This window comes from Podarcis melisellensis (assembly GCF_964234715.1).
Source record: "Podarcis melisellensis genome assembly, chromosome: 1".
Classification (NCBI taxonomy): domain Eukaryota; kingdom Metazoa; phylum Chordata; class Lepidosauria; order Squamata; family Lacertidae; genus Podarcis; species Podarcis melisellensis.
The window spans coordinates 44,640,559-44,663,304 of NC_138528.1; the positions used below are offsets into that span (position 1 = coordinate 44,640,559).

The following is a 22,746-nucleotide window of genomic DNA, read 5'->3' on the forward strand; positions in this document are numbered from 1 at the left end:
GCGTGAGCACTGCTTACCTTAACTGGCTTGCCTGGCTCTCAGCAGTATCTGTCGCTATCGATGGCAGTTTCGTGGTGTGCATGAGCCTCAACAAGACAAGGATGGCAACCTCCTTGCGTCTGACCTTTCCTAAGGCCATTTTGTTAACGCCACGTACCAAATCTAGATCACACCGATGCTGCAAAATTAGTTATGTTTGAGACAAGAAGGAAGCTAGAAGGTAAAATATGCAGCATACTGTATTCAGACGTAGGTGAACTTGACTTTGTTTATTTCCCCCTACAATTTGGCTTAGAAGTTCAGGTAGATGCCTTTTACATGGTGCCACCCGTAGAAATGCTTCCATAGTTAAATGGGAGCTTGTGGGGTACTCCATAAGAATCTTTTATGAGTTTCTGTCTCAATTCTTCAGATTTTTTAGATCAGGCCACAATATTTTTCTTAAACTGTATTTTTCTTGTGGTACCTTGAATGAGTAGTTCAGATTAGGGTGCTTCATTTCCTCTTTAGCACCTATGGATCTTGGTTGGTCATGCAGATAATAGAATGATCTAGGCAAAAAATAAATAGCCAAGACAAGGGATCCATTTTTCTTCTTTATTTTTCAAGGCTTGGGTGGTACCTTAGGGCAGATAGAAAAACTGACTCCACATAGCAAGCTCCCACATTGTGCATTAAATAAGGGTACTTTAAGAAAGAAATACAGTGTGGTAGGGTTGCCATATTTCAAAAAGTGGAAATCCAGACACAAAAGTTACTGAGCTTTTTTTTTGCAAAATCTCAAAAAACAATTGTAAAGCTATTTTAAAGGAAATTCGGCAAAATCTGAACAGTGTTTCCTGGCTATGTCCAGGAAATTCCGGACCTATGGCAATCCTACAGTATGGGAAATGTTAGTGCATATAAATGTGAGATAATTATCCAAAAAGAGGTGTACAAAACTGTGTGTGTTTGTTATTTGTCCCATTTATTTCATTTTCTTTATGTTATAGCTCACCTTTCTGACATCATGGAACCCAAGGCTGTACACATGTGCTTTTCAAGGAGTCACCCATCCAGACACTGATCAGGCCCTGAACTGCTTAGCTTCAGGAAGGTGGTAGCCTTATGTGCCTTCAGATTATATGCAAATCCCAGACTCGGGAAAGTGCTTTTTGTGTTCTGCCTCTCTCATAATTCTGGAACCCAGGGCCATCCAATAAAGCTAAATGGTGGAAGGTTCAGGACTGAGAAAAAGAAATATTAGTTCATCACAATGCATAGTTAAAACTATGGAATGCCACATAATGTAGTGATGACCATCAACTTAGATGGCTTTAAAAGAGAATTAGCTTTATCTCCCTGCCACCAAATAAATGTGTCTATCCATGGCTTCTGGGCATGATGGCTTTGTTTTACCTCCAGGATCAGAGGTACCTTTGAATACCACTTTCTGTGGAATAACAATGGAGGCAGGCTGTTGATCTGTTGCCTTGCCTGCAGATCTTCCATAGGCTTCTGGTTGGCCCAGGGTGCTGGGCTAGATTGGTTTTTGGTCTGATCCAGCAGGACTGCACCTAAATTCTTAACTATTAGTAACTGGGTTTTTTTTTCTTCCAGCTATTGAACCTGCTAGTACATGAATCTGCCTTGTCCTTGATCAGGCCATTATTGAACCATCTGTTTATTGTTTGGCAGCAGTTCTTCAGAGTCCCTGAGGCAGAAATCTTTGCTTATTCCTGATTTCTGAAATTGTTTGAACTAGACATGCCAGGGTTATCATAGAATCATAGAATTGTAGAGTTTGAAAGGACCACAAGGGTCATCTAGTCCAACCACCTGCAATGCAGGAATGTTTTGCCCAATGTGGCGCTTGAAACCATGACCCTGAAATTAAGAGTCTCATGCTATGCTAAGTGAGAACCAAGGTATGACTGTACTTGCCTGACAAACTATGGCCCCCTATCCAACAATATACAAGCCAGGTTTTTGGTCTTAATGTGCTTTACTATGAATGTTCTGCCCCATCACTCTTGCTTTGCTCCTCCCCTGGTACAACTGGGATAAACCAACCATTTTGTCCAAACTGGGGTTTGTAGTTTGTTGCTCTGTAGCAAGCCATAATCTGCAAGCCAACGATGAGACATGGTTCAAGACTGACAAGTGATTGTAACTTGCACATGTAACAGGAAGTCCAGCTTAATTGCAGCTTTCTGGTTTGTTTATCCAGCTCTTCCCGGGGAAGCAACAAAGCAGAGTCATTGGGGAGCATGCTTCTCATTCACAATAAGTCTGGCTTACTGTTGATGTGTGAACGTGGCACTGTGTGCTGCTGGCATTGCTGTGTGAACCTTGAATTTAAAACAACATACTGAAGCTAAAGCGGATCTTAGAATAGTTTTTAAGGCCCAGAAAAGTTGGTGGAAGTGATCTGGAAATAGCCAGCTGCCTAAGCAGGTGTAGGAAAAGGGATTGGATGTAAAGGCACTAGTTTCTTGAAGAGGAAACAGATAAAAGAGAGTGTCTCTAAAACTGGAAGTCAAGAGAGTGGAATCTCTTGGGAGAAGACAATCTCCTGGGAAGAATCCATTCATTGAATGGCTGACAGAGCACTTTGCTCAGGTTAAAGCGGTACAGGTATTTTAACCAAATCCTGATGTAGATTATCTAACAAACAAAAACAAAACGGAACTTGAAGGCAAAACTAATAGCTGCATGTGAATTTTATTACAGTCTTGTAAATAAGTCACAAAGGTTATTATCCCAGGATTACTTTTTATTATCCTCCCTGTTTAGGGCACTGTTTAGGGCACTTCATTGCTCTGAAAATCAAAAGCAGACTCTTCTCTAGCTCATGAATGCTGCCTGGCAGTGGTTCTTACTAGGCCACAAATAAGTGAGTGACCCTTTACCTGCTCGACTGATTTCAGATGCTATTTCAGATGCTACCACAGTCTTTTGGGGACGGGGAGAGCTGAAAACAGAGACAAGTCTCCTGTGATCTTGCCTAGAGAGTTTTATTCAGTGTCAAAGTGTTGAGATAGATGGAGCAGCAATGCATGATACTTGCAGCACGTTCCTGTTTGCTTCTACCCAGAATTAAGCCACGTTGAGTCTAAAGGGTCTTGCTCCAGATAAGTGGATACAGGATTGCAGCCTTACTCTAGCACACTGCTTTTGATAAAATGTTCTTAAACGAAGAGGCCCTATTCCTTAGCAAAGAACCCGGTATAAGGGCTGCACTGCTGTTCAGTTTCCTGTGAGTTAGCTCAGTTGAAGACTGTGGAAATATGCATAGAATTGCACTGCAAAGGTCTGCATAACTATGTGCCTGCTTGTGATTCCAGATATAAGTGAGATAGCAGATGCCGTTGAGTAGAAGGCAGAACTCGTGCACGAGGCTCTCAACAGATGGGTAGGCAAATGGGAGTTTAATGTTACTAGATGTGAGGTCATGAACTTGGCATTTGCAGTAGAACAGCTAAATAGAAAGTGATATTTGAAAGGAAGAGGAATAGTTAATTTTTCAGAACAATCTTTTAAAGATCTTTAAAAAAGTATCGTACAAGGCAATTAACGTGAAGGGAATGCTGTTGAAATTGTCAACTTCTCACACAGATTCTGATGAAAATTAGGAAATTTCTAATTGCTAAGTTTCAGATGCCAGGTTAAAGTGGCTTTATTTCAGGAGGCCTATACATAGTAAATGTTTTGTTCTTGTATATTTTAATAAATGTTTGAAGTTTTGTATATTGCATGCTTGCTTGTTTGTGAACCACTTTTAGACCCAGGTGTGGGGGGAAGTGGGGTGTGCTTTAAAATAATAATAATAATAATAATAATAATAATAATAATAATAATAATAATAATAATAATATAGCAGCAAGCCACAGGTAAACAAGCTACTCAGGCAGAGGTCTAAGCTGAAGACTGGAAATGAAGGTGTCTGGTGGGCTTATTGCAGAGACTATTTCACAACATAGGGACCACCTCTGAAAAGACTCCACTTTGTGTTTTGGTAGATAGGGCATGTAGCAGTGCCTGTCCAGGTAACCTGAGGGAACAAATAAACTTGTGTGAAAGAAGCTCCTTCAGGTCACAGCAGTTGTGTCAGGTGAGGAGCACTTTGTTCTTGCCATGTGGTTCATGATCACAGTTGCAGAAACTGGCTAGCTTGTGTACAGGAGTACAGTTTTTCTTGTGACTAAGCCCATTGAACTCTGTAGGAAAGCAATTCATCTGCATTTATCTCAAGAAATCCTTAACAGCAACCCATTGAGGCAGGTCAGGATTTTCCCGATATGACAGATTCAGGTTGGGTGGCAGTGGCTTGCCTAATTCCACCCAGTGCATATCTGATGAGAGGTGAACCAGGAACTTCCTGATTTACAGCTCATTCTTTTATTTAATATGTTGTAATCCTGCCCTTCTTCCAAGGAGCTAAGGATGGTGTATTTATTTTTATCTGTTTAAAATATTTCTAGGCTGTCTTTCTGGGCAATGCCTGTCCGAGGCAGTTTGCAAAAATTAAAAAATGTCTACAATGCAACAACCATCAAACCATCAAATTCCTTCCCTCCACTCTTGAGAACAGTCCATAAAATATTCAGCCAGCCAATTAAAGCACTATCCACAGCAATGAGATACCGCAGTCCAGGCCATTAAACATCAGTCAGGAATAAGGCAATCGGAAGAGTGTACAGCAAATTTAAGAGGTATGTTAGGAAGATGATTGTATAGGGTGACCCGGTGAGCTTCGTGGATTATTTGAAGCCAGGTCTATCCTGTCTGATCCAGCCTTTGCATCCACTTGGCTGTCTGTGGCTATGTTACAGTAGCTCATTGAACTTCTAAAAATGTTTAGAGATGGTCGTCACATTATTTTTTTTAAGTTCCTGTTTTAATTTTACTGTATTTTCTAAAAAGATGTTGCATCAGGAACCCTTTGGTTTGTGCTTTTGAAGCTCTTATAGTAGGTTTTTGGGGGGGTTTTTTTGTCACTCGGGGAACTACCTTGGGGAGATACCACAATTTCCCTGGCCTAAAATGAGGCAGATAACATTTTCTACCAATTTTTTTAAAATAATGTGGGCAAGAAGTAATTTTTTTCTTTGTAGATTAGTTATAAAAGTTTGTTTCCAAAGAGCTGATTTTGATTTACTTCTGAAGGACTTGTGCAACCTCAGGAGGATTTTTTGCTTTGAACACCTGTTGCTCTGGTGCCAGTGCAAAGTTTTTTGGAAAAAAACCCCCTCCATTTTTGAAAAGGCTGGAAACATGGCAGGACAAATTAAAATTATCATTATTTTTTGTATGAACCAGAATGAAGGCATCAAGTTGGACTGGAAATTTGGAACATACTTATAAAAGTATTATTTTTAATGTGCAAATATGAGGACACAGTTGATGAGATATCAGAGTTCTGTAGATTGGTGGAACCTATTTTACAACTGGGGAAACAATAATTTCTTTTAGGCCATCACAGTTTGCAAAGACATGAATGAGTCATAGTGAGCCCTGGTCTCCCACGCTCCCCACTTTCTTTCTCCTCTATTGCAAGGAGGTGATCAAAAGCTTACAGTTGTGTTTAACCACAGTTTGTAGTGTTGCTTGGACTATGATTGGCTTCAAACAAGCCAACTTCAGACTAAAGTTACTGAAGCTGGCTTGTTTAAACTAATCATAGAAAAGATTAACCACAGTTCCAGGTCTGGAAAGAATATCAATATGTGCTTCATCAAAAGTGGAATCTTCCGAATTATTCCTTGACAATGTAGGAGGAGGAGCAAGCGAGTAGGAAGGAGTGGGTGAGTCCAAGGCTTATTGCCGCTCATTCATGTCATACTAAACTGGTTTAGTGCAACATGCAAGTGCGGTCACTGAGCACAGAGCATGAATTGAACTTTGATCCAAAGTAAAACACTCCTCTGACCCACATGAACTCTTATTAGTCCTTTATGTCCAAAGGAAGCAAATCACATTAACATGAGTTGCTACCTCTTGAGATTAATAAAATGTCCTCCATCCATAATGCTCAACCTATTTATTTGAGGAACAAAATGAATGCTATCATTCTGTCTACTTGGAGGAAAGAAAGGATTCCACCCCTCCCAGAATATATTTTCCCAACCAATTTCCTTAACGTTTTCTTATATGACCCAAACTGTTGTTCTGGCTTGCGTTTGAGTGTAATTGTGTGTACATAAACAAACCTTCATCCCGGGTATCCCCACTCCACTCACAAATCTTGCAAACAATTTTTTTTTATATGAAACTTACAGTACCTCGGGGAGCGAGTGAGCATTTCAGTAATGTATGATATCATTGGCTGACCTAAGATTGCTTACTCTTTCAACAGCAGGATGACTCTTGTCTTAAATACTTAAAAAAAATAATGATAACTTGGTCTAATGATGGCAGTGATGTCATCAGGAGTTGCCCAGACTTCAAAGAGGATAACTGAGTCCTTAGTAGAGGCTAAATGAAAATGGAAGACTGATTTCTAGGAGACTTGGCAAAGCTTTAAGGCTGGATGATTGACCACAAAGTTTCTGGTTTGGCCAAAGCTGTAATTCTAAGAAACTGAATTCTGTCATCATAAAAAACAAAGCTGTCTCCTGAGGACAGGACAGGAGAACATGAAGCACCAAAACATATTCCATTGCTTGCCCTAGGGGGCGGGGGGAGTAATTCCAGGTCAGTGCAAGGAGGATGGATTTTGTATTGAAATGTTCATGTGAGGGAATTAATGGAGCGCAGAGTCTGAGGTCAATATGCTCGGTGGAGGAAACAGAAGATGAGTTTGCAGATGACTAATGATTATGCCTAATTTTTCTATGATACTGCGGGGTTGGCTTGCCACTCTTCTGAGAAATCAAACTCCTGCTTTGTTTTGCAATCAGTTATTGCCAGCATGTTGCTTTCTGCTCCAGCGTCACATGCAGCCTTGTTTACTGCTTTTAGCAACGCCACAAAATGCAAGAAGTGAAAGGGGCATGTACGGAAGGATAGAACCTTTCGCAGGCCTCTTACATGAGTCCCACTGGCATTTGTTTTAAGTCCTGTAAAAGAAGAATTGTTCTCTTGTGGTTCTTTCTCCTGCTAGGGTTTCATAAACATAAGTAGCTTGTGTATCAGTTGCATTTTTAAAAGCAGATTTTTTTCCATCTCTCGGGGTCCCGTTTCTCTCCCGGAGATATTTTTGTGCTGTCTGGAGGGGAGTGGAAAAATGAGCTGAGAGCATTTTATACTTGTTGAAGGAACGCCCTGGCTCTGTAATGCTGGATTGCAGGATTCCACTGCTGGCAGCCGGTGTGGAGAGGGAGGGAGGGAGGGAGAACAGTAAGCGTGAATGGATGAGGAAATGAGTCAGTAAAATGCAGGCCCATGATCCACATGCAAGGAAGTAAAGTCGGCCCTAGAAGGTAAAAGTTGCAGAACAGCCCCCCCCCCCAGTGCTTGCCACATCCTCCCTCCCCCTTCTTTTTAACATCCCTATTTGCATGCTACTTTCCCTTCTTCACATCTCTACCTTTTAAGCTGTCTTACGTTTTTTTGACAAGGCTCTGCCAACAGGAGTTTAAGACAGAAATGCACATTATTTTTCAAATATGTAAAAGTAAATTAATTGTGCAGAGAGGCGCTGGTGGAATTGAATGCAGGCCTATGAATAGACACTAAGCAGATACACACTTTTGAGGAGCAAGACTCTCCCCACCAGCCAGTTAACCAGGCAGGGAAGTCAGGGTGAAGGGCTAATGGTTCTTACTCTCCACTGATGCACACAAATGGCTACGTGTGTGTGGCTAGGTGAACTCCTGAAAATATAGATGGACAAATAACTTCTGCTGACGTATTTGCAAGTGCAGATAAATACAAGTCAGCCAACAGTCCACATTGGGGATCTGCTGATCAGATAAAACAAATTGCAGTACGATAAACTTATGCCACATAATAAATGCCAGATACTGACATTGCAGTTGTGTGCCAGATACTGACATTTGCATTGTTTCCCAGTAGTTTCTGCGTCTCTCCGAATCCTCAGGATGTATTATTGGAGGAGCTGATGTCAACTATGAGTTCTGTATTGAGATGTGTTAGGTGTAGAATTCTGAATCATCACTATGTTCTCAGGTGGTTTCCTAGCTAATGTTGATTTCAGCTTTTCCAAGTGCATTATCTAGTCTCCTCTCTGCGCAACCAGTTATTTTATTTGCCTTCAGATAGGAATACTTTTTATATGTTACTTCACTTGTACTGCAGAAAAGGGAAGGGTGATTTTTCCGTTTCCTCATGTGGCCCTGCAGGTGTTGGAAATAATGTTAAAATCCAGGTTGTTAATTGGTGACAAGTCATTGGTGACTAGGGTTGGCTTTAATCTTAATTAATCTTAATGTGCGTTCAAGATGTTTGGCTAAGTGTCAGTTATTGCTATGAGAGTGGAGACAATTCATAAGGCGGGAAATAGCTGGTTGACTAATACCTCTGCTTTATTATCAGTCTTTGGAAGTCAAACCCACCTGGCACCAGAATGTATTGCTATCCCACAGAAAAGATTTTTTCTATCCCTATCTTCTCTGTTCTTTATGAAGCAAGCTGCTTGTTTATGTTATCTAGCAATGGTATTTAGTATTCTTGTGTCTTAGCTGGTAAGCTTCCTGGTATGATTCATCACGCTCTTTTTAATTGCCTTGACTTTGTAACATCACAATCCATCAGAGAGCTTCTTTTTTTTACTTTTAAAATTGTGAATATTGTTTCATTATATCTTTGCCCAATTTGACAACAGTTTTTGTACGCTGCACTTGGCACTTGAGTTTTTCGGTGGTTTGAGGGTACGGCAAACTGTGTCTGTGACAAAACTCTGTTTGGCATTTCTGGTTGTGATATTTTGGGGAGCAAATAAAGGGACTGATCCTTTTTTCTGTCTGCACTTAGGTACTTTCCTTCACCTTCCTCCTATTTACTGTATATTGCTCAGTGCTGAAAGGTTACTTAAGAAAATATAGGATGCTTTTAAGCGGCTTCCCGTGGAATGGGAAGCAGTCAAACTGGGAAATTCCTGAGCAGAAATGACAGCATCGAATTTCTATGAAAGCCCCTTTGAAAAAAGTGAGCAGATGTGGCCTTGCTTTCTAGAAAGCTCTGTTCTCAAGTGCAGTTTGACAGTCCCTGCAGAAGCTTCTGGCTGCATCATCTTCTGCTCTCAGAGACATAGTTCATAACAGTGGATCATTCACTGGATATCTGTCAGCTGGATATCTATCAGCCCTTGTGTGTAAAGCATGCTGGGTTGGATTCAGAATCCCTGCGAGTTGAGTCCCCCTTATGGGAGTCATCTGCTGGAAGGAAAGGGAGGAGGTGATCTTTGCAGATTCCTGCAGCTCTTCTCCCCACTCCCACCCTGTGCCATATGAAAAGTTGCTGCAGCCACCTGGGTGACCCTCCAGAGCAGTTGGTGGGGCAATGAGCATGCAGGAGGAAGGAGAATATGGTGGAAATTACCTCCTTCCCCATCCTCTTCGATCTCCGTACCTTCTGCAGATCGAAGCAGTTCTTCCATTTGCTGAAGGGACACTCTGGAACCAACCTGTTAGTGCCTTTCTTTATGTTCAGGGGATTCTGCTGCTGCTGCTGCTTTAGCATTGCAGATTGTAAGACTAGAGCAACCTTTCTTGCAAACTCATTTGCCTGACAATGCTCAAGGCGGTCTGTTTTGGAACAGAAGAACTGCCAGTGGGTGCACAGTAGTGTTTGTTGCAGGAGGGAGGAGCAGAACACTCCATCACATCCTGAAGTAGGATCTTAATTGGGAGCTAGGAGATTTTGGTGCAAAAACCCCCCACATCTGTGCAGGCTCTGAAAAAGGCTGCTTGGTAACCTCCTGATATTTTTCGTACTGTGCGTTTATATAGTGTTTCTGTGTGGTGAGTTATTTATACTTAACCTTAGTCTCTACCCAAGCTATTATTTAGATCAGTTATTACATTTTCTTTTTAAAAGCAATCCATTGTTAGGCTCGCCTCTGGTTCTCTGGTCATACCAGACCTAGACATGCCTTGGCAAACTGAACCATGCTATTTAAGTACGGGTCAAGAAAGGTTCACTGCTAGTAGTAGCCAGCAAATGAAGTTGGGCTATCTGTGTAATGCGACAATGCACTCTACTGAGTCACTGGAGAAGAGAACATTCTGCTTGCAGCAGAGGCACGGAATGCATCTAGTGCTTCTTTCTACAAAGCAAACATTTGTCTCTAGTTTCAAACAGGGTAATTTCATTTGGGCAGGGTGGATGGTGGCTGACTTACAGTATATGGGAACAGGCTTAAGATACGCTATGGAACACTTATTTGGTACGTTAATTTGTCAGACTTCTAAACAATTTTTTTAAAAAATGATGCTCCTCCACCTTAGGCTAGTGAAAGGACTTCAGAGTGTTGATATCGTGAACTGTAGACTCCTTATCCATGAGCTCAAATCAGCTGGTCTACAAAAGAACTGCAGAACAGCCAGATATATCTGCACTTAGCTTTGCACACTATTTTTATTTTTTCCAGCAATGGGGATTGAGGCCAGGGTTTAGATTAACAAAGAGGCAAGCAAGGCCCCAGCCCAGGGACTGCAGTTTTAATAATACAGAACAATTTGCTTTTATTATGGCCATTTATAATCTGCCCTTCACCCAAATGTCCTGGGGGAAAACACATATACATTTAAACCAAGAATTAATAATCTAAAACTAAGCAAACTACAACATACACAAGTTAATTTGCAATGAAAACTAAAGGCAGGAACAGCAAAACCAGGCACTCTCAATTCCCCTCTGGTCTCACTGGAGCTTCTGCAATGGAGTGCTCCAAGTCTGAGGTTGGCAGTTCCACATCCTTGGGCCAGAGGGGCATTGTCTCCTGTCTTGTGGAAGCGCTTTTAGATCTGGTCCTGTCTTCTTGTCCTCTTTGGATTTGGAGTCCCCTTGAAGAAGGGGAATGTGGCTCCAAGTCCCTGACGGGAATAGATCGACTGGCTGAGTTTTTGAAAGCTTCACGCAACAGTGTTGAGATAACTGGTTATCCTGACCTGAGTTGCAGGTGTTTAATTTTCTGCTTATTTCTTTTCTTTTCCAGGCACTGAAGCTAAGCGGGCCACCGAATTGAAAGAGGGCTGAAACTTGCCTCTTACCTCTCTGCACGGACTAGACTTGAAGAGAGGAGAATTTCTTTTTTGCTGTCTTTATACTTACCCTCTCCTTTGTGCACAAGCGCTAGCAATGGGTTGGCTGTTAATCTGATATATCTTGTCTCTTCCTTATCCTCGGGAGGATAAACTGAACCATGAGTCTGCAGGCCCATCCAAAGTCTTCAAGCAAGAGGACTGGGAAGCGGATTGCCTTTTTCAATGAGGAAGAAGTTCAGCAGCAGCAGCAACAACAACAACAACAGCAGCAGCAGCAACAGCTGCTGCTTAAAGAAGGGCAGTACTTCAACCATGGGGGCAATGTGCCTTCTTCCCAGGGCATGGAGCTTTCCAAGCCAGGTGTATATGGGGGTGTCCACGGCAATGCTGCTTTGCTGAACTCTCTTTATCAGGATAGAGGCGATGCGAGGATGCTCCCCCAGCAGCTGGCTGCTGCCAAGTGGCAGAACTCTCTGGTGGGGAACCGGTTGCCAGAGCGCAGCGATGCCAGCTGGCAGCCTCAACCTGGAGGCTGGAATCACGGGATGGTATATGGGGGTGCCCAGAAAGGGGGGCACCCCAATGCCAACATCCCCGGTTTCTTCAGCCACCAAGATCCCCTGAAGAGGAACCGGGAGAAAGGTGTGGTGGTGTCTCACCTGGACTTGTATGGAGATGCTGTGCAACAGATGATGTCTCATAAAGCCCAGTTAGAACAGCAAGCCCTGGTCAGGCAGCAAGCCCAGATTAATTCTTTTCAGCAAATGCAGAAGCAGCAGCAGCAGCAACAGCAGCAGCAGCAGCAGCAGCAGAATCAGACCCTCCCGTTGCAACCTTTCCAGCTTGCCTTTGGACACCAGGGCCAGAAGCAGGGTCTCCCCGAACTGTTGCATGTCTTTCAGCAAGCCCCCCCTACTTCCAGCCCAGCCTTTACCGCCCAGCAGAAGCAACAAGCTCTTCCACAGTTGCAGCTGTTTGAAAACTTTTATCCACAGCAGCAGCAGCAGCAGCAGCACCATCAGCAGCAGCAGCAGGCGGCTGTGCAAGGCTTTGGCATGCAGCAACCTGCATCTGTCACGCAGCCTCATGGGGCAGGGCCACCCCAGCCTCCTCAGCATCATATGGTTTCCCATCAGTTCCACCCAGTTACCGAGCGGAACCAGGAGCTGCTGAAGGCGCTGACGGAGCCAAATCCACAGACTGTCCTTCCCCAGGCCCAGATCCCTCTCCCAAGGAGATCACGGAGGCTTTCCAAGGAAGGTGTCCTGCCAGCGTCTTCTGCGGAGGAAGCTTTGGCATCCAAGCCAGCTGAGGAGTATTCTGGCGGTGTGCTGCCCCATCACTGGCAACCGCAGCAGCACCCAGAAGTCCAGTTTCGACACCAGCCCGAAGCGTTCAGTCACAACAAGGAGATCTATTTGCAACCTGGCAGAGCGGAGCTGGAGCATGGGGAGATGCCAGCTGGCGCCCAGCCCGAAGCGGAGAAAGCGGGCGTGTATGAGAACGCCAGGGAGGCAGAAAAGCCGGTGGGTGCCACAGAGGGCCTCGGCCAGAGAGCCAACGACTTTGGTGGGGTCAGAGGCGGCGTCATCCAGAGCACACGGAGGAGACGGCGTGTTTCTCAGGAAGCCAATTTGCTAACCCTGGCTCAGAAGGCTGTGGAGTTGGCTTCTCTTCAGAATCTCAAAGTAAGTGGCATTTCCTGACTCGCACCGTGACTATTGCCTCACCTCACGGGATGCAACACCTTAAAAATGTTAGCAGATACCACTATTCCCCTGTTTGTCCACTTAGAAAGCGTAATCCCAGCAAGAGCTTGTAAATAATAATAATAATAAAATAGTCAGCAAATTGCTTCATCTTATTTTTTGAAGAGCATAGTACTTACAAGTGTAGTTTCTTGGGAACAGGTGATTCTTACCCTGTCCGTTGCATTTTGCTCTGAAGATGTTGGGTGGTACTCAAGGATGTTTTACCTGAAGTAAATCCATTGAAAACAATGAACATGACTTAAGTTAGGACAATTAATTTCAGTACATCTGCTCTGAGTAAAAGGTAACTGAATACTGCCTGTTAACGTCTCTAATGTCCTGGAACCAAGTTTACCAATTGTTAACATCATAGCCAGGTACAAGGCTTTCTGCACTTAACTGCACCATTTGGAAAACAAACACAAAGCACCTTCTCTCTCTCTCTCTCTCTCTCTCTCTCTCTCTCTCTCTCTGTGTGTGTGTGTGTGTTTGTTTGTGTCTCTGCATGTGCTAAGCTTTTCGCCTTATTTTTGGCTCCCTCTTCCTCTCTAGCAAACATCTCCCACAACTGAATAAAGAGAGCAAATGCTAGCTCCGTCTCCCAGTAGCCAGGCTAGCTTTGCCACTCCCTTCCGTGGAATGGGATGAGGCTGTAAAATGAAGAGAAGGAACTGCTGTGTGACAGAACACTTATTTCTCTCTTTCCCCTCCTCCTGCCACAGTACTTAAGGAAGTTCCAACAGAAACCCTTGGGAGTTTTCAGCAGAACTTTTGTGATGTCTGAACTTACTTTTTTTAAAGATGGGAATACATCAAGTGTATAGGCTGCTGAAACTGGAAACCTGTTTGGAGTTTCAGCTAATAACTTTAGTAACTGAGAGGGTTTGAATGTGATGTTTAGGTGTCATATAACAATCAGTTAACTTTGAAGTGTGAATTCAAAGTAGTCTTGCATCTGCCCCATGCTAATAGTCATTGTGAATTAGTCCCATAGATTAGTGAGGGATTGGGAGGAAGCAATAGGATGCTTGGCCTGGATGGTGTAATTACTAGTGTGTTAGATTTGGACATGGGAGTTCGAGACTTGGTACTAGCACTCAGGAATCTGAAACAGTAATACAGCCAGGCTTGCCTTCTACCCTCTTGCCACAGAATATTCACTATCCGGATGGACCGCCTATAGAATGCATAGTGATGTAGGTATGTTTGTGTGTGTTTTAAATATCTAGCTAGAGCAAATACAGGGACGCGGTTGGCGCTGTGGGTTAAACCACAGAGCCTAAGGCTTGCCAATCAGAAGGTCTGTGGCTCAAATCCCCGCAATGGGGTGAACTCCCATTGTTTGGTCCCTGCTCCTGCCAACCTAGCCGTTCAAAAGCACACAGTGCAAGTAGATAAATAGGTACTGCTCCGGCGGGAAGGTAAACGGCGTTTCCGTGCGCCGCTCTGGTTCTCCAGAAGCAGCTTAGTCTTGCTGGCCACATGACCTAGAAGCTGTACGCCGGCTCCCTCGGCCAGTAAAGCGAGATGAGTGCCGCAACCCCAGAGTCGGGCACGACTGAACCTAATGGTCAGGGGTCCCGTCACCTTTAGAGCAAATACAGACAAGCAGTCATGTCCTCTGATAGGCCCCATTTCAGCAAGAGGATTGTATCAAGAGAGATAATTTCACCCTTAAAAAAGGGCATGAATCCTAATAAGTCAACAGGAAATCAGATCTGATAGTTGGTAATGGGCGCAGTATCCAGTGCAGCTCATACACAAGCAAAACAGACTACCGCTTATGCAAGAGGACTTGACCTCCCTGCAGGCCCTAGCGCACTCTCAAAATCTGTTCTGGATGGTGGGTAGGTGGGTGACTTGGGAGCAAATTTTGGCTGCACAGGGAAACACAGGAAGGTGGAATCCCATTGTGTGACCAGAATTCTGCTCACACAACATTTGGATTACCGTATTTTTAGCTCTATAAGACGCACCAGACTACCAGACGCACCTAGTTTTTGGAGGAAAACAAGAAAAAAAATATTCTGAATCTCAGAAGCCAGAACAGCAAGAGGGATTGCTGCACAGTGCAAGCAGCAATCCCTCTTGCTGTTCTGGCTTCTGGGATAGCTGCGCAGTGTGCATTCACTCCATAAGATGCACACACATTTCCCCTTACTTTTTAGGAGGGAAAAAGTGAGTCTTAAAGAGCAAAAAATACGGTATGCTCAGTATCCTTATAAAAACATCTGTTTGAGTATGCAAAACAATTAACCTGAAGTTCTAGGAGGATAAATGCATTGGACTCCTGGATTGTGTACCCAAGATAGAGACAGCTTACTCCTTTTTCTTCTTCAGTGCATTCCTTGGTGTTCTTGGTAGAAGATGTTTCCATTATTTACTACTTTCCCTTGCTGTAGTTCCAGACTCATAAACTTTCATGCATCATCTCTCCCAAGTCAAGAAAATTACCATACTTGTCTGTACTGGCAGTACCACTTTTAACCTGGGGGCAGTTGGATGCATGTGTGGTAAATCACATTTGAATTCAAAGGGTTTAGCAGGGTAGCAAGTTTGTTTGTTTTCAAAATTTATCCTCCACCAAAGGAGTTGCCTGAAATGGCTTACATATAAAAAGGCAAAAAAATAAAAAAGCAATAAATCAAATTCTAAACAAAAATGAGCAAATAATAATAATAATAATTTTTTATTTATATCCCGCCCTCCCCGGCCAGAGCCGGGCTCAGGTCAGCTAACACCAGTAAAATTACTTTTTAAAAAAACAACAACACACCAATTTAAAATACAGGTTAAAATATAATTTAAAATGCAGTCTCATTTTAATAGTAGCCCATAAATCAAAACCATAAGGGGAGGGAAACATAAGGGTCAGACTGAGTCCAAACCAAAGGCCAGGCGGAACAGCGCTGTCTTGCAGGCCCTGCAGAAAGATGTCAAGTCCCACAGGGCCTAGTCTCTTGTGACAGAGCATTCCACCAAGTTGGGGCCAGTACTGAAAAGGCCCTGGCCCTAGTTGCAACCAATCTAACCACCTTGCGACTTGGGGCCTCCAAAATGTTGTCATTTGTGGACCTCAAGGTCCTCCGCGAGGCATTCCAGGAGAGGCGGTCCATACCAGGAGAGGCGGTCCTGTAGGTATGTGGGTAGAATCAAAATCTCTTATGTAACCTAACCTCTTGGGGCAGGGAGTTCCACATACGGGGCAGCACCACAGAGAAATCGATTGACCATAGCTTATTGTTACCTTATTCAGATACCTTAATGCTCACGTGACCTTTTTGTACTAAGGAGCCAGAAACTTCAGAAGAAAGGAACAGGAGTGAGGCGGCAGTCACTGCACCCAGGAGTGTCGTAGAGTTTGCCGGTTCTTCGCCAGCCCCGAAGAGAGCCCGGGAAGACAGCAGCCTTGTGCCTCTCATCATGCCCGTGTCTGTGCCTGTGAGGAGGCTGGACTCTCATGATATCGGTAGTGAGAAGGGAGAGGAAGGGAAGCCACAGCGGTTTGTGGCAAACGACCGAAGCTTCGCTGAAAGCAAGCCTTCCGTAATCGTCACCCGGAGGAGGTCGAATCGCAATTTGAACATGGACGTGCCAACTCAGGTAGGTTTGTGTTTGGGATCCTGATTGTGGTCATGGGGCAGTAAAGTGAATCTTACTGGGTCTTTTCTTGTCGGTTATTTGTGGCACCTTTCCCGCAGAACAGGCTGCAGCTTACTGGTTCAGGTCATCCCTCTTGTTCTCTGGTTCTCATTGGGCTGGTCCAAGACTTTTTGGCACCTGAGGTGAACCACAAAATGGCACCCTCCACAGTGCCAGGGAAAAGGGGCTATTTTCTCCTTGTAGAAAATAGGCGAAGCAGACTTGTTAAGAAAAAAATAAATCAATTCTGGCTGTATCTGGTATTAAAATTGTGAAACCTCTCTGGCTGCTTTGACCATAGAAAGAAGAAGCAAAGGATATGAAAGCCAAGTCATCTTTGGTGGTAGGAATTTGATAGGCTGAATGAATAGCTTTCATTTGAGTGAGAGTGATTTCAAGGAGGTTTTATCATGTCAAGTATGTGGACTATTTTTGAATTGTATATAAATTAATCTTTTTTGAGAGACTGTGAACGCTTACGCGTCGGAAGAGACCATAGAAAACAAATGTAAATAATTGCACATGAGGACTTTACATCTTTTTTTTCTACGTTTCTTCCTACGCAAGTGATTTTCCTAAATGTAAGTCGGGCATGGTGATCTTGTATGAAACTTTCGCTGTGTCTATAAGCGTTGTGTGGTCACTAAGTAGTCACAGCTGGCATTTCCCCATCTTATTTACTTGGGTCTTGATGGGGAAAATTATGGTTTTGTTGGCCTCATAAATGACTGGCAGAATACAATCTTCCACGAAGAAAAGGTTTTCTGAGAGAGGCTTATCTGTGCTACATCGTCCAAGCCTGATGTCTTTATAAGGCCACATTGTGTTTCTCACAACTCCAACAATTTTTACTATTACATTTAGCTCCTCACCTCCCAGGAGCTCAAGTTGACATGCATGTTTCCTTCCAGTTTGTTGAGAGGATAAAATAAGAGCAGGGAGGAGCCATGTATGCCACTTTTGGGCTCTTGTGAGGAAAAGGGGGATATAACTACAATTTACAGTTGTGCCTTGGTACTCTTACGTTTGGTACTCTTACACCGCAAACCCGGAAATAAGTGTTCCGGTTTGCAAACATTTTTCGGAAGCCAAACGTCCAACACAGCTTCCACTTGAGTGCAGGAAGCTCCTGCAGCCAATTGGAAGTCGTGTCTTGGTTTTCGAATAGTTTTGGGAGTCGAATGGACTCCCAGAACAGATTAAGTTCGAGAACCAAGGTACCATTGTATTTGTTTAAGGTAGGTTAGCCTAAGAAAAAGTAACTGGCTCAGGTCAGCCAGTTGTGGCTGAGTGGGAATTTTAACAATGGATTGGGCAGTCCCACTTCAACTTCACTCTGGATTGGCAAAAGCTGATAAGTACAACTGGTTGTTAATTGATGGTGTGTCATTCTTGGATTGAATGCAATACTTTTGTGGTAGTCCTAATTAAAGCTTATGTTTTTCAGGACAGAGGTGCTTTAAAGCACCATGAGTTGATGGTGCTATATACATAACAACAATACCCATATAAGTTAAAACAAGCACATACCAATTCATGCAACTTGCTGGTGGAGCAGCCATGTTATTTCCATTTGGTTGATACAGTCATACCTTGGTTTACAGATGCTTCAGGTTGTGTTTTTTCAGGTTACAGACTGCCAAAACTGGAAGTACCAGAATGGGTTACTTCCAGGTTTTGGCGGTCGCGCATGCGCAGAAGCGCCAAATCGCAACCCGGGTGTGCGCAGACGCAGATTGCAAACGTGCATCCCGCACGGATCACGTTTGCAACCCGAGTGTCCACCGTATTGATGTTTGTTGGGGGGGTGTGTGTGTTAGATTGAAGTACTTTGAACTGTGTGAACCAAAACTTGTTTCCTTTTCATAGCATGAAGGCCCTGCTCCAAAAGAAGAAGTGGAAGGCTTTGCACGGAAACCGAAGCAGCGGCCCAGGCCAGAGCCTCTCTTCATACCGCCGAAAGCTGGCACCTTCATTGCTCCGCCTGTCTATTCCAATATCACACCCTACCAGAGCCATTTGCGCTCACCTGTCCGCTTGGCAGATCACCCTTCCGACAGGAACTTTGAGCTACCTCCTTACACTCCCCCGCCAATACTTAGCCCAGTGCGAGAGGGTTCCGGACTTTATTTCAACGCCATCCTTTCTGCTAGTGGTAACTCAGTTCCACCTCCTATGACTCCTAAAAGTGCACACAGGACACTGCTCAGATCCAGTAAGTTCCCATGTATTGTCCTTTTGTGGGTAGAATGGGAGGAGGATCACAGCTGCAGGAAATGAATTATGACTTGGCAATTGTAGATAGATGGCCTCTCACAAGTTGGGGTTTTTGTTTGCTTGTGGAAGATTGGACTGCATGCACCGTGATGACTTCTTAAGTTAGAAAATGGTATCGGGACAGTGTATCGTTGCTGCATTTGAAAGAATGCTAGATAACAAAAAGATTGCATGGTAAAGATTAAGACCCTTCTTATAGCCATATGTAACTTTGTCAAACAAAAAAATTTAGTTGACCTTATAAATAAGCCCATGAAGTTTACTAGCCTGCTAATAAGCTACTTTTCCATGCTGACTGTGAAGTAGCACAGGTTACTTGCCTCCTAGCAGACTACCTTAAAAAAGTAAGGGGGTGTTGCTAAGTGGTCTGATGGGATTGAGCAATCAGTCCCCCATACCCATCAGCCTCCTGAGTTTCTGTGCTTTCCTTCCACACAGCAAGTGTGAAAACCCAGGAGACCAGCCAAGGAGAAATGGAGTGATCCATCCCTCCTCTACTAGCTCACCCACTCACCTGTATGTGGTTCTGAGTTACTGATGGCTACCTCACGAGTTGTTAAATGCATGATGATATCAAATCATCCTTAAGTAGAAACAGGGCCATGAATTAATTGTGTCATCTTGACTTGCAGATAGCGCAGAAGTCACCCCTCCTGTCCTTTCAGTAATGGGAGAGTGTACTCCTGTCAGCATTGAACCGTAAGTACTCAGTTGAGGGCGGGGGGAAAGCACAGTGCATCCACTGAGCTCCAGTGCTATTTTTCAAAAAAAAGAAGTTATCTTAGAATGGCAATGGCGCCCACCTGAGATGTGCCAGAACTGAGTTCCAGCGAGTATTGGCTGAAACAGAGCCCTGCCTATAACCAGTCCTGGTCAACAGCTGGTAGCCTTTGATAGCCTCCATGAATTTATCCAGTGTTTTCTCCATTGAAACATAAAAAGCTCTTTCCGCATATTTCCTTTGACATTATTCTAATGACTCCCTTGCTGCAAATATATAGCATTCTGCAAAAGTGTGCAATCATATATATTGCATTCATCCTCCAAGCAGCTAGATCCCAGATGCAGTTGCATGCAGCAACGCATTTCAAGAAGGTAGCGGCTGACACACATCTCCATCCATACTGCAACATGAATTGAAATACTTGGCTTGGAAGGTGGGAGGACTTCAGTCTTGTTCTTACTACAACCCTGTGGTTTCTCAGTCGTTCGGTTCTCACTCTGCTCTCTCTGGCAGCAGCTACTGGACTCAAGACAATTCAAGCCAAAAAAAGAACAACCCCCAAAACACTGTGTCTTTATAGAAGCAATTTGCTTCCACCATCTGGTCTCAGAAACTTATAATGAGTTGACAATTTTATGAGTGTGTTTTAATGGGAACACACAACATTCCAATTACAGGAATATAGGGATTTGCTGTATTTGGAACTTAAGCACTTTAACCAACCTCTGTGTGCAGAGGTTCTGTAGCTCTGAATAGCAGATGTTGGTATACTAATTAATAATAATAATAGTAGTAGTAGTAGTAGTAATAATAATAATAATAATAATTTATTATTTATACCCTGTCCATCTGGGTTTCCCCAGCCACTGGGCGGCTTCCAACAAAATATTAAAATACAATAGTCCGTCAAACATTAAAAGCTTCCCTAAACAGGGAACTGATTAATGATGATGTTTGAGAGCTACCAGACAGGATGCAAACTCCTGCTACCTGATTTTATCCCCCCCCCCCCCATAACGGCAATTGGTTCCTGGAGGTCACAGAGTATTACCTACATGTTATTGCAGCATAGTTCTAAACAAGACAATGCAGAAATATGTCCCACTGAGTTTAATGGGGACTTACTACCTGGTACATGTTCTTAGGATTGTAGCCTGATTCTGTGCAAATTCACTCAAAAAACAGACAAACACCCATTCAGTTCCATGGGTTTTACTCTTCTTTCATGTGCAGAGGACTGTTGCCTTATTTTCTCTTTCCTTTGCCCTCTTGGAAGAGCTTGAAGCATAGGAAGAGCTTGAAGCATAGGAGGAGACTGGGTATAAAAACGCTGTGCTCAGAAGTTCTCCTCCTCCAAGAGATGATCAGAGCTTAGTGCTTATGCCCAAGGAACATGCAGGCAGAGAGTGCAGAAACAAGGCTCTCCCTTTCATTGCACTGACATGATCTCCCTTGGCCTATAGAATGTGCTGCGTTCCAGCTGGTGGTAGTTTCAGTGAGAAGCACAGTTCTTAGACTGGCAGAACATCACATGTGCTAAACAGGCAGAGAGCTGACTGACAGCCCTCAATCCCAGTTGTTTCCAGGAAAAGGGTTCACACCTCTGCTGCCCAGTGCAGCTGGGATTCCCCCAGAAGTTAAGGGCAAAGCATGCTTATATTGCAGTGCAGTGCAGATGTGGACCTGTAAGCTGCAAGTGCAGCTCCTAAATCTGCAAAGATATCTGTGAATGGAAGTTGCTTCTGTGAGCTCTCTTCCACATGCTGCAGGTGGTGGGTGACTTTTGCAAGATGTGGCACCAAAACTATGGGGAGGTAGCACTGGAATTTAATCCTATGTCTTTGAGTCCAGGAGTCGTCCCTTGGATCATTTCAGGGCCTTCCTGTGCTTGATTAGAAGGGGGAAAATAGTTTCAAGGCTTAAATAAGCAACATGCAAGAGAACAATTTGTGTTTTAATTCTTCAGCAACAGCAGTTGAAATCTGAACCTTAGCCAGTCTCCAAGCTAACAGATTTATTCACCCCACTTTCAAAATAAAACAAACTGGCATCTCACAGCATTCCTTATAAAGCATTCTTTTCCAGCATAGCATGGGAGTAAATGTCATTCAGCCATACTGGCAGGTTTCAAGCCTGCTGCGCGCGCGCGCGCACACACACACACACACACATATATCAATACCAGAACAATAAAGCCCTTTCCCCCCTGTTACCATGATATTTCTGTTTGATTAAAAGTTTCTGTCTGTTTATATAATCCTGATGCTTGTTCAAGGAGCTTTGAGTGCCATCTTGCGCTCCCACCAATCTTGTGAAGTAGCTTATATTGACATTAGCTGAAGACTCCAAAGAAAGCTTTGAAGGTTAGCAGGATTTTGAACCTCAAGTTCCCACATTCCAGGCTTGGGGACAGCTAAACCAGGGGTTGCCTTCAGATGGTGTGGAGTTCAGTTGTTAATTGTCCTCAGCCAGCGTGGTCCGTAATCAGGGATGATGAGGGTTGCAGTCCAACATCTGGAGGTTGCCACATTGGCAATTTCTAGTCTGACCTGTAGCCTTCCAGACCTTGGACAAAAACTCCCACCATCCCTGACTATTGGTCATATTGGCTAGAGGGGAGCTGGAGTTGAGCAAACATCTGGATGGTCATCCATTAGCCATCCATGCTGTAGTGATTCTCCCACCTTTGCCATGAAAATATAGTCATACAGTCTGTTCAACTTTCAAAACGTTCAGAAACCAAGGCGCAGCTTCCAGTTGGCTGCAGGAAGCTCTTGCAACCAATTGGAAGCCGCACTGGACGTTCAGGTTCCAAAGAACATTTGCAAACCTGAATACTCACTTCCGGGTTTGTGGCGTTCGGGAGCCAAAACGTTTGGCTTGCAAGTCGTTTGTCAACCAAGGTATGACTGTATTTGTAGTTTTGAACTGGAACTTTGAGTCTTCCATGGCTATCATTTAGCAGGATGCATGCATGGAATGTGTGAAGAGTAGGCGAAGAAATTTGCCATATTTGGCTCTCACATGCTGTTACATGTAAGTAAAGGAACTTACAGTTGTGCTCCCTGTGGGCGGTTTCCGAATCTTGCTTTTCCGTTTTTAGCATCCATGCTCCTAGATATCCTATACAGTAGTGGGGGAGGGGCCCAAAAGACAAAGACAAAAAACTTGTATTTTGAAACTGAAACCTAGTGTTGGTTTA

The 22,746-nt window shown here is 43.7% G+C and overlaps 1 protein-coding gene across 3 annotated transcripts in view; it reads left to right on the forward strand.

Moving 5' to 3' along the window:
* MIDEAS (mitotic deacetylase associated SANT domain protein) overlaps window positions 1-22,746 on the forward strand; it is a 75,726-nt gene that overhangs the window by 33,170 nt on the left and 19,810 nt on the right. For 2 of the 3 annotated variants that reach the window (XM_081889634.1, XM_081889633.1), the window contains exons 2-5: window positions 11,102-12,838; window positions 16,193-16,504; window positions 18,413-18,758; window positions 19,453-19,519. In XM_081889634.1, the coding sequence (XP_081745760.1) occupies window positions 11,309-12,838; window positions 16,193-16,504; window positions 18,413-18,758; window positions 19,453-19,519 (2,255 nt within the window). In that variant the 5' untranslated portion in view covers window positions 11,102-11,308. Of the gene's footprint in view, window positions 1-8,969; window positions 9,091-11,101; window positions 12,839-16,192; window positions 16,505-18,412; window positions 18,759-19,452; window positions 19,520-22,746 lie in introns of those variants that run through there. The other variant, XM_081889635.1, reaches the window with a different exon arrangement.